At 40.3% G+C, this 12475-nt stretch overlaps 1 protein-coding gene across 1 annotated transcript; it reads right to left on the bottom strand.

The window, feature by feature from the left end:
• Nucleotides 1-2429: 2429 nt before the first annotated feature.
• flvcr1 (FLVCR choline and heme transporter 1) lies at nucleotides 2430-11541 on the bottom strand. Its single transcript, XM_030771625.1, has 10 exons — nucleotides 10555-11541; nucleotides 10244-10388; nucleotides 9965-10105; nucleotides 8952-9019; nucleotides 7907-8010; nucleotides 7068-7178; nucleotides 6702-6807; nucleotides 6301-6412; nucleotides 4122-4186; nucleotides 2430-2644 (listed from the first exon to the last, which is right to left on the bottom strand). Exons 1-10 carry the CDS (start codon nucleotides 11221-11223, stop codon nucleotides 2558-2560), a joined length of 1608 nt encoding a protein of 535 aa, XP_030627485.1. The 5' UTR covers nucleotides 11224-11541; the 3' UTR covers nucleotides 2430-2557.
• Between the last annotated feature and the right edge of the window lie 934 nt (nucleotides 11542-12475).

The raw sequence follows: 12475 nt of genomic DNA, 5'->3' as shown, positions 1-12475 counted from the left end.
TGAACTGACATTTGACCTCTTCTTCTTTATAAACAGTACAGAAAGTAAACGGGACTGTTGATAATGCATCAGGAATCCAATTCACTTTTGCTTAAAGAGGGAAAGCAAATCAGCTCACAACTACGGAACATCTCTCACCGCTGAGTCCTCTGGTAATAAGCCCCACCACTTTTTTTTCTTTTTCTTTCCAAAAAAAAAAAACTACAAAGAACTGTAAAGGTGGTTTATGTTGGAACAGATGACAAAGTATTTTTTAAAATTCTCATTCACCGCCTCCTTTTTGACAGACTCTCTGAAATAAAGATTTATGTCAGTGGTAAACTACAAAGAGTGATGGGACTTTATTAAGCATCAATTCAATACCATGTGACTCAGGGTTTTATAGCACAGAGTTAAATCAGAAGCAGTGTCAAACAGACACATGTGCCAGACCAGAATGAACACAGTCCATGCTAAGCAGCTAATTAATTAAGATTTAGTTACATTAGAGCAGTCCACCCTTAGGATCCAACCCTCACAACAGGGAGGACATGAAGAATACAGAGAATAACGAGGGGTTTATCTTTAGACTTCATTTAGATGTAGTTTTGTTGTTCTAATTGTTACTATAACATGTAAGTGAAACTCACTCAAGTTGTTTTAAGTTGTTTAATGGTATGAATGCAAAAAAAAAAACAGTCCTTTGTGAAAGGACAATAGCAAGCAGCTACACTGCAGCAGTCTTCTATTGCAAGACAAAAAAGAGAAAGAAATCAACGCAATGGACTAAATAAAATACACTCCTTTACACAATGAAGTTGATTTACACACTGATTTTGTCTCATAATTTACAACTCTTCATTGGAATGCCTTTTGTGCAATGTTGTGAGACTATTTGTGCAGTAAATGAAATAACTAAATTAATAAATACATTTATGACAATAAATAAATAAAACGAAATCAGTCTAACAGAATGCACATTATTAAAATTCATAGAAAAAGTAAAGCAAATGTGAGTTAATTGTATTTATATAACAGCAACTGTTGCAACAACACAGAAAAATAGGGCAAGAAACAAACAACTGGATTCTGAAGGTGTTTCCATCAGACCTGACACTTATTTCACTTGATCTTTTTCTGATTGTGACATCATCATAAACACCATTTGAAATCAAATGAAAGGTTACCAGCAGAGAGCAGCCTAATGGACCCAGGCCTGATTAGTGTGTTAAGTTCAGTTCCTCAGGAATGTTGCAACTCCTGTGCATAAATGCATCTATCACCAGTTTAAGCAATACAATGCAATCAACAGGGCAATAACAACACAGCCATTCCCCTATAAAAAGAGCAGACAGTATGTTTACTGTAAACAGAGCAGAGCCTGCCATGGTCAATATGTCAGTACAGTTATCCTGCCACATACAATGACACAATGTTAATACCCTTGATGAAACTTGAAGAAACATGTGTTTTGGGCTTTCCCACTGTTGGCATAGTCCAGATAGTTTCAAAACATCAGAACCTTTCTTTTCTTAATCTTTGTCCTATAAACATACCGGTCTTCCAAATAAATCCCTATTGGAAGTCATACTAACCGCATAAAATGTCTTTTTGTTTGTTTGTTTGCAAATCAGACTATTTTGTGCTCTGGATCTGACACCATACCATACAGTACACAGACTTTGTCTGCCAAACGGGGTTATAAAACAGACTGGAAAAGACTCCTTTGCATTCTCCAGCTGGACCTGTCTCTGACAGCATCAGTAAGTGAGGAGGGAAAACCCGACAATCCGCAGAAGTCGTTTTGTGCTTAAGAGTTCACAAGTTTAGACAAAACACCTTGGCTGTGTGAAATATTACAAAAGTGTAACCTTTTCAGTGACCATCTTTGACTGACCGTACCATGTCCTACTGCTCTATCGCATCATCATCATCATCATCATCATCATCTTCATAATCATTGAAATTCTGCACATAAGTGGTGTATGAAACCAACAACTTTCAGTTTTCTGTGATAAAATCATGGTACAAGGTGTACATAAGCACACTGTGCCTCTGACCAGTCCGCATGCAACAGTTACAGCGCAGCACTGAAAACCAGCCTTTACTGTATAAGGACTGTGGATGTCCTTCATGCTAAACACTATTCTCATGCTACAAATTCTGTGCATATTTGAACATTCAGCCATGCTGGCCGTGATCTTCAAAATTTGGTCCATAATCGTAGAAATGAGTGAAAGGTGTAGTGACCACCATGAAAAAAAGAACCTGTAAGTAAAACGAGGTAAAGGAGAACAGGCACAGGACAGATTGGCTGTCCAGTTCTTTCAGGTCAACTGAAAGACAAACACATGTAACCAGTGGACCTGAGGTACAATGAAGCTTGGCTAAGGTTTCAAATACCGACACCCCCCCCCCCCCCCCCCCCCAAACACACACACGCACACACACATACATCCCCCCACCCATACTAAACAGTGGTACTGTGTACATTTAGAATACAGCAAAACGAAGAGTTCAAGTAACCACAGGAACCTTGTGTTAAGGATTTCTTACACACACACTCCTGCCTGGAACATTACAGGGAGGTCTCTCGTGAGAGGCTGAGGGTAGACTCCAGCTTGGCTCCATTTGATGCTCGTTCTAAAGGACACTCAGTAGGGACCTGGAGAAGAGAGGAACAGAATGATGGCTTTTTTATTAAGATTTCAGCCCACCTTCTGACAACCATGCTCTGTCTAACAGTTTAATGTGCAAATCAGCCTCTCCACTGTTTACACTGATGCCAAGTTGATGTCATGGTCAAATGCTTAGAGAAACCGATAATGAACAGCTGCATAAACTGTTAAGAACAAGGCAGAGGAGCCATAATAAAACAATAGGAGGATAAGGCTGAGTGCCCAAACTGATCTATGATCTATTGCAAAGGTGATGTATCACCAAAAGATGAACAGAAACAGGACTGGTCATTGCTCTAACAGATGTGAATGTGCATATAACAACAAGACTCAGTTGGGAAAGTAATTCACTCTTCACCATGAAAACAATCCAAAGCTCACAGCCAAAGCTGGAGTACTGAGGAACAAAATGTCTTTGAGGGCTCCAGTCAAGGTTAATCGAGCCTATTTCAGACATACATTTAAAGTCTGGTTTCCATCAACACTCCTTGAACAAGAGAAGATAAAAAGAGAAACTGAGAAACTATCAACAACTGTCAATTAACCAAATTTTTCCCCTCATAGACAAGAGATAACGGGAGATAATGGGAGAAAATGTGTCCTTGTCCTTTGATGTCTGCTACTGAGATGCAACAAATTGAGAGAAAAAAATGCCCTGAAACACACTTTGTACAAGCCACAGCAATGTCACTGACATGTTTTTCTGGCTTTCAGCTGAAGAAAGAAAGAAAGAAAACAGGAATTCACAGTTTGAAGGCAAATTATGTCAAAATGAGAAAGTTTGGTAAACTAACCCTAACAGCAAAGCATCTGCTGGCACCTGAAAACAGCCATGTTCATTATTCTGTCATTTAGTCAGAGGGTTAACATGTTTATGACTTTTTGTTAAGAGGGCAAAAAGAGAAACCCTGTGTTTCAAACAAGCCCTTCAGGATGCCCTCTTGTGACTTCATAGCACATAATACTGATGTTGAGACCAGGCCAAAAAAATTAATTATTTAAAATGTAAGATGTAATTCTTGACATTTTTAAAAGACACTCCAGTTGTGTCAGAGGCCACCTGATGGTCCTCGGAAATTCTTTTTTTTTTTTTGGTTTATCGTTGCGTTCTTGCATGAGTGGCATACATAAAGATAACATATCATAAACTGTCATAAAAGCACTGTTCTTTTTTTTTACAAGCATACATTCACTTTTTATATTCTGACAAATCTGCCTGGCCTCCATACTTTAACTTTTGTCCAGGTGTTTCATCTCATATGATTCCTAAAGACAAGGCAGCCTCTGAACTCACCAGCGATGCACGTTAACACACACACGCACACACGGACAAACTGTCTGGGAGTCATAAGTAATCCGGGAAAAAGGTCACACTTGGCAGACAGAGTAACAACCTTTGTGGAGAACATGCCATTCCCAGGACAGAGAGAAGAAGAAGAAAAAGAAGAAGAGAAGTGAACTTACTGCTTGACCTTTACTGTTGGTGCCCAAATTGATGTCATTCCTTTTCAGGTCTGATTTTATTAACGCTGTAAGAAAAACAGAGGGAGTTTTTACAACAGTCATTTGCACAGACACATACACATTATACTGATTACACTTGACATTACATAAATGCAGGTGTGAAAACGTCAGAGGATGATGACAGAGATTATGACATCGCATTGTCACACCCTCATCTTCGCCCCTCTCTGGTCGGACCTATCAGCTTCCCCGGATTACTAACAAGTTAGTAATTTACAGCTTAGTTCTGCTCATTATCTGATTATCATGTCCACCCGTTCCTCATTCATTATCTCAGGGCTCCATGTGCACATACACCCCCTGGTTTCATTCGGCTCTCTGTGAAATCTCTCAGTCTCTAGAGCGTACCAAGCCTTGTTATTCTGGAGCTGTGTTTCTCCTGTGTGCCGAACTTGCCTGGTTTACTGTTTATGACCAATGTGTTGTCTACATACACCTGACACTCATGTCTGAACCTTGGCCTGTTTAACGATGTGGATTTTGGTTCCTGACTTCATGAAATATGTTGTTCTGTGCATGCGTCCAGCGTCCTTGAGTCTCCGTGACAAACAGTTGGACATTGTTAGGATCTTAACACTGATAAAAACCCTAACAGTCTGAATGACGAGTCTGAACACAACGTTAGTAATGTTGCTTAGGTTTTACTGAAGCCTGAAATCTTTTCTGCTACTTCAAGCCTGTCAGCAGCAGGTCTTTTACAAGAATGTGCACACCGCTGATTTTCTGTGAATAGCTACCCAAAGACTATGTAGACAGAATGTACCATATGTTTTCTGTAATGTTTCAGGATAGCCTACTGTATCACTGACAATTCATAATCCATGTCCTTGGCTAACAATTTATTCATAATAAGAAATCTTTATTACTGAAAACGTTGTCTTCTGAGATCTGCACTCCACTTCACTGTTAAATGTGTCCAGTGTAACAGGGCTATTCCATTACAATTACTCAAACGGACCAGATTTGAAAACCAGGCCTTGTTCACGGCCCAGAAATTTTTACCAGCCTAATTGCATTTACATTTATTTAGATCCATTTTAGCTTTACACATATTTACGTTTATTTAGCATTTGGAGGAGAAAAAATAAACAAGTACTTATTAGGCCAAGCAAGGTTAAGAGGCCTTTTTTCCATCAGCTTTTCTTTCAGTCTTGACATATTTTCTTAGCTTGACTACAACTCATAGCTCACTGCCAGGTAGGTATCGACTCTGTGTCGCTAGCCAGATATTTACAGTGGGCGCCGTTAAGTGAAGTGAAATACATGTTAAAACGTCCCAATACTGTTACACTATATATATGTCAGCACTCGTTGAATGCCACTTGTCCAATCAAATTACTTGACCTGAAGTGTGGTTTAATTTGAATTTGACTGTTATCATAGAAGGGCCAGCAGAGGTCACTCTGGGGTTGGATTTGGCCTGGGATGGAACAGTGTGGACTGAGCCTATAATGTGATTTGTTTGAAGTTAGCTTCTCTGATCTTGATTTGAAAATTTTATAAGACAAAGCCTAAATGTTTTAAAAAGGGATCACTGCTTTTTAAGGTGTGTTTTCTCACCCCATAAAAAGTTTGTTATGCCAGCATTATAGTGATATGCTGTTTGTTGACTCATTAAGAGTGGTGATGTCACAATCACGTATGATTGTTGCTTATTCCAAGAAGAAACACTGACCACATATTAATGTACACTTCACACAGATGTAGTGTATTCCCTCAAATTCCTGATTTTCGAGACCGAGGGCATCTCTGTCTGTCTGGCATGTCAGGGTAGGCAGAGAGGGTAAGGCTGATAATGACTAAACCTGCCTGCTTGAATACACCACCTGTGTTCTGAGGCACCCTGTAAACTAAAATAAGATGCAACATTCTCAAGGTTACATACAGTGAGTCAGTGGGTGGTAATACTCTCGAAATTGCAACTTATGATAAAACCGTTTTATGTTCAGGGGGTGGGAACAGACATTGACCGAAAGGACATCAGTCATATCTTTCCATTGTGTAATAGGAACAACCACATGTGTAAGTCTCTCAGGATCCAACCCTAAGAGCATTCTTCATGCACAGAAAAACAAATAAAAATAATAATAATAATAATAATAATAATAATAACACAGACCTGTCAGAATGATGCCGACAAACATCCAAACACACAGAAAGATGTTTCCAGCCTGAGGATTGTAGTCTGTCGTCAGCTTCCCTTGGATGAGAGTGAAGATCATCCCAAACACCTGCAGGGTGAAAAGCATGTGACAGTATCTTTTTACCTCTACCAGGTCATGGCCTGGACCTTTAACGCCTCCAGATTATCGTTTAAAAAAAACTTGCAGGGAGCGAGGATTGTAATCCTAATTTGCATTCTAAGGCTGCAGAGTAAATGTAAATGCACACGCATGCAACACTCAAAGTGAAGCTGACAGGTGAACGTTTTAGTTTGGTCTTTGCAGACCTCAGCTGAGACATAAGGTGTAGAATACTGAGAAAAGGTATGTTTCAGGCAATAGGAGAAAGACTAGGTACCTGGGCAAAAGCATTGAGAAGCCCAGATGAAGTACCCTCTGATTCTGGGTATGTGATCTCAACTCCAAACTCAAACCCAAGGGGCAGGTAACCAGTCATGAAAAACCTACAAAAAAAACAGTAGAGCAAGAGGGGCATAAGGCTGAGGAAGGCCCTTGTGAGAATGTCCTGTTTCATGTAGAAAAAAAGCCACACAGCCTTTATCAGTCAGGCCTCAAAGACCTGGAAAGACACACAGTGAATTCAGATGGGTATTACTGTGTTATTTAAATCATATTCAGCTGGTGTGTCAGATAAGTCTGTCTGAAAAAAGTCACGACTGGGAATGAGAGAAGCTGTAGGTTTTTTGGCATCATCAGGTCTTACCCCAGTGCTCCACCGGTAAAGAAGACCAGCAGAAGATGACCCACATCCAAGGTAAAGGTGAACACAATCATCCCCACAAACGAGAGGACATACACAGTCAGCGTTGTCATTCTAAAAGGCAAACAAAACAGGAAATTAGTGGTGTAAAAAACACGAGTCTCACACAATCACACTATCATGATAAAAATAACAGATCTATGCCATAAAACTAGTGAGGAATCATAAGGCTCAGGAAGTCTTTTTTTAACAATGATATCACTAAGAAAAGGGCCTGCAAATGAAAATACAGCACATCAGCTTCCTCTGTGTTTGTATCTACACTTTCTGAAACATTCTGTAGGTCTGTATTCAACTTCTGATATCTGAAAAGTCTTTTTTTTTTTTTTTTTTTTTGGAACAGTTTCAGATATTCTCCTGTAATAACTTGATTATGACTGAATGTAATTGAGATTACATAGAAAAGCCTGACTTTGAGAAACTAAATCACCGGAAAGCACATGACGGGGATAATCGTCTTATGAGGGTGACTTTCTGAAAAAATAACAAGTATCCCTAGTCATGTGAAAAAATGCGGATTATCAGATTGTCCAGATAAAAATCGTCATTTAACAGTATTTATGGAATATTTATGAATGTGTATTGCAGAGTTCATCTCAGTTGTTTCTTCGACCAATCAAGTTTAAGTTTGAACCAATACTGTAGAGAGTGAACCATTTTTGTTCCTTTTTCATTCTTCTTTGGAGAAAAAATGAGTATATCTCAGAGTTCTTATTTTTAAAGAGGGTTCAGAATCTTCAAAGCACTGTAAAACAGAGATTATCTTTGGGGTGCGCTCTTACTTGTAGGTTTTGGTGTGATCCAGCCATATGCCACAGAGAATGGAGCCCACCATACCAGCTACCACCAGGGTCAGACCAATTCTGCCTGCGTTCACCTCCTCACCCTGAAACAGAACCCCCGGGGAGGCGTGAGTCAAAAAGCACACACAGGTCACTCCGTGTGTGAGAGAATTTTTCAAACCTAAGCCGCCGCAACAGAGTGCTGCAGTGATACTTTAGCCGTGACAACAGAAAGCCTGTGAGTAATGCTGTAGTTCCAATGAACGTGAGTAATGCAGATAAAAAAAAAACTGCAAGCTTGGTGGAAAGGTAAAACCCTTTTCACCAGAGAAAATACGGGACTCTATTACGAAATGTTATTCAAACACAGCAGTGTTGAAAGAAGGTATCAATTCATTTGCAATGTGTTGTCTGAAAACACTCAATATCAAAGTAACTCTTATCTCCTTGTTTTATAGTGTTTGTCTAGTTTTCAAAATAGTTCAAAGTCCTCATTTTTTTATATGTTTCGTTATGTTTATGTTTATATGTTTTTATATGTTTTTCATGTGCTCATGGTGTACTCTACATTTTTTTTAACGCCTCCTAGCTCAGTATGAAGCCATTTAGATTAAATTTTAGTTTCTGACACACAACTTTGGTTCAGTGTGATGGAAAAACTTCAGGCTTGAGTGGTCATGTGACACACACTGTTAAGAAACTCAGAGTCTGCTGGGAAAGCTGTGTTACCGCTGGACTGTACTGTTACCTGAAATGATCCAAAGACCAGTCACAGTTCCAATAATGCTCACAAACATGACTGTCTGTGTGCTACTGAGTAAACCAGAACTCTCTCTGTGAGTGGAAGGCATGCGTGAACCAAAGACTAATGACCTGCATCAACACAGACAATGAGTTTTGTGACTGTACTATAACATAACCATTTCAGCCTGGAGAACAGTGTGCTTTTACAATCTGACAATTCAACACACAGTTTATCCAACAGAGGTGGTGGATGTGTATGCTATGCAGCTTAAGTGGCAGACCTGAGATGGAGGACACTCACTGGATAATGGTGTATAATCATCTGATTAAGGAGTGTAGACACAGAGTAGAAGGATCCGGTCATAATACCTGAAAGACAATTGTATTTGTGCTTAATTCACAAGGATTCAACACAAAGTGTTTGTTAATCTGTTCTGGACCTGGTGACCACTAGGCTAGCACATTTTGCACAGGTGAGTACCTCTCTTTCTGAGACAGCTACGATTATTGTTATGTTAGTTCGATAGGTAAACAACTATCTGATACATTAAATCTGATGCATAACAGCCAGCGACTGGATTTCATATGATGCAATGCAATTCAGTATTGTGCAAAAAGTAAAAATTTACTTCTACTATACTTTTGACAATGGTTGCGAGAAAAATCTTGTAGGCATAAATCAAAAGAACCTATTATATGAGAGAGAGAGAGAGAGAAGAGAGAGAGAGAGACAGACAGAGAGAGAGGGCTCCTTCACATTTTGACCATCCTATTTGGAATCTCATTAGTTATAACGTATAATTCTTGGCAGATGGTAAAATCCGTCATTTTAAAATAATACTTAAACTTACATTCTTTTATTATTGAGCTGCTGCAATGTTTATGGAATTTAGCTGGTGCTTGGTAAATTCGTAATGCGTCAGTCGATATCTGACATCTCTGTTCAACAAGTTCATCAAAAGGGAAAAGGTGCTTTCCTTCGAAGAGTGCCACACAAGAGTGACCTCACAGTGACACACAGAAAGAGAAATGCGTAGCGAGAGCGGGGAGCGCTCGCTGCGAAACGAGTAATCATAATGAAAAAGATATGACTGTGTTGTACAGGACTCTACCGATACAAAGACACGCTGACCGATTAAATATTGCGTGAGACACATTCACGATAATATGTAGGTGTAAATTTAATGCAAAGAAAATTATGATACTACATGATATCTTACCAAGTTTTAAGAAGCATTAACTAGACCCGTTTAACTAAAGGTGATCGCTGAAAAATAAGTAAACACAGACTCAGAAAATTCGAGTATATCTCACCATAACTCAGGAGCAGAAGGACAAAAGCCTTATTCTTAAAGAGGTTGATGATGGACCGTTTATAGGAATAGTCCTCAGATGTACCCACTGGGAGAACTGCCTGTGCCTGACTGGGAGGCAATGGTGGTCTATCCTTAATGACTGAGAGAGAGAGAGAGAGAGAGAGAGAGAGAGAGAGAGAGAGAGAGAGAGAGAGAGAGAGAGAGAGAGAGAGTTAAGGACCCATACACATGTACTATACGTTGTACCTGTACTAAACATTTCGCTTACTTAACTTACCAGTGATAGTTAAAATGAACAGTAGAGTTGAGACCGCAGCCGTTCCGTAAAACATTATGCTAATATTGTGCCCCATAAGTTCCTTATTATCCGCTGTGTTGGGAACCAGTATAGGAGGTAGCAGAAAACCAATGGCACTGCCCAGCTGGTTGAATAATATATCAATACGTTAATATATAAATAAAAAAACAGACTGTGTTAAAATGACACACGTACAGAGCTAAACGTTTGCATTAATGTCTGCATATCAAAAGTAGCCTACTAGTAGGAGCTATCGCTACAGCATGCTAAATGCAGGAGTAAATCTTAACCTGGTTGCCCAGGACAGCGGTGGCACATGCTGTTGACACTTCGTTTGGCCCGAACCAAACCGACGCAATCCTAGATGGCAAGCCAAGGATAAACACCTGGGCTACTGAACATATTATCTGCGCAGTCATGGTGACCCCGAAAAGACTTGGTCCCACGCTGGCACATTTTACCCACGCCCCGACGCAGTTCAAGCCTGAACCGAGCAGAGCTGTAATTTTGAGTCCTTTTTTATCAAGTAACCAGGTGGCGGGGAAAATCAAAGGCACATAGGTGACCATATACACAATGGACAGCCAATCAATCGCGACAGTGGCGACGTTGTAATATTCGGTGAAGATGTTGCTGATGATGCTGTATTGGATCCACTGAAATGCATTGACAAGGGAGTAGAGACTGAACACCAATAAAACAGCGAATCGTCTCAAATACAGCTTCGTTACTAAGGGTTTCTCTTCACCAGGAAGCATCGCCTGATTTTCCTCAGGAGGTATCTCCTTTTCCAAAGCACTTGGATCCAAAACAGTCACATGAAGCGCTCCATTTGCCAGACCATTCCGGTGATCCTCGCTCAGTTTCCCGTTCGAGGCTAGTGTCTCTGAGGACGAGTCATCGCCGTCAGGTGCTTTGGTTCGACCAACATGCTCCTGAAGCAGCTCTCCTGCCACCATGATGCTGTTTTAAGTTGAAAACAGTTCTGATTTTTCTAGTGTCTTTAACAGCTTCTGGTCCTTAACTGTAACATTTTAAAGTATTATTTTGAAAGAATTGCACTGTCAACATGTCGCACATTCTGTACTGGAGGAACGACAGGATGCGATAGCCATGTGCAATGTGATCTGAATGAGACAGTAATTAAGATACACAGTGACACACTCCGGTAAAAATCCACCATTGACGCTTACAATGGTACAAGTGTATGTAGTCGTCTGCTTGTGTGGAGGTGCGTGGCTGCGATGCCTTCAGGCAAGCCCGGTGATTCCATGAGAGTGGCGACGGACTAGTCGTGCAAAGCTTCCGTGGTTTTGTTCGTTCAACTGAGGGGCATGGCGTACAGCTCGAGCACTCTGATGCCTTCCGACAATACTAGAACCAATGAAAATGCAGACGAGGTGGGACGACAGCGAGTGTCTGATGCAACATTTGAAACAGTGCCTGTACATCTGCCGTTGGTTATTTGGGTTCCAACTCTGTGATTGGCAATATGTTCTCTAAAGTCCGTAACATTCACAGTTATTAACGAAAACCGCAGACACCCATATAGCCTAACAAGCATCCATATGATTCATGATAAAAGTAAACATATTTACTGTCATTCACTTTGTGTCATCTCAGCGTCGTTCAGTAAACTAAATTAAATTAATGGAAACCGATCCAGTCGCACTCCGACCATATGGTCTTTGTCTCCCGCTAATCCTTAATCTTAGTTTAACCCAGAATGCCAGTATAGCCTATATGACAGTAATGAAGGTTCCAAGAGCTGGTAGGGTGAACATTGTTTTGTGGGGTGTCGTGTAAAACATCTGTGCTCTGTGACTGGTTTGTATAGACATAATGTAAACTGGGGCAAAACTGTAATTCTGATGTACAACATAATTCTTTTGATTTCAGAATTCAATTTTGAAAGTGATAAAGTGCAACTCTTTCGGAGTTCAAAACCGTGCCCCCCAGGATCATTTTAAATTCTGTCATACTCATCCGCACTATCGCTCGGGCCTCGTGTTTCCATGGCCACGGTAACAAGATAACCACTAGAGAAGTTTACAGGTCACCTTTTCGGCTGCACCGAAGAACTGCTCAGGAATGACGAAGTCAAAACAGGATAAATTGTTTGAGCTAAACATGCAAAGAGAAACCTGGTGTTGTGTGGAAACAGACTGCAAATTGTTGGAGCGATCTCAGAGAAGGCACTTTGCTTGCCAT

Source organism: Chanos chanos, chromosome 4, assembly GCF_902362185.1.
Source record: "Chanos chanos chromosome 4, fChaCha1.1, whole genome shotgun sequence".
Lineage (NCBI taxonomy): Eukaryota > Metazoa > Chordata > Actinopteri > Gonorynchiformes > Chanidae > Chanos > Chanos chanos.
The sequence above is the reverse complement of the archived record's forward strand: the minus strand, read 5'-3'. Positions and strand labels throughout refer to the sequence as shown.

Excerpts from the sequence above, each read along its gene's own strand:
- flvcr1 (XM_030771625.1), bottom strand. The coding sequence starts at position 11,223 with ATGGTGGCAGGAGAGCTGCTTCAGGAGCATGTTGGTCGAACCAAAGCA. Across the intron at positions 6,808-7,067 it reads TTTACCGGTGGAGCACTGGG|GTTTTTCATGACTGGTTACC; the intron begins GTAAGACCTGAT and ends TTTTTTTTGTAG. Across the intron at positions 2,645-4,121 it reads CCAACAGTAAAGGTCAAGCA|GTCCCTACTGAGTGTCCTTT; the intron begins GTAAGTTCACTT and ends TCTCTTCTCCAG.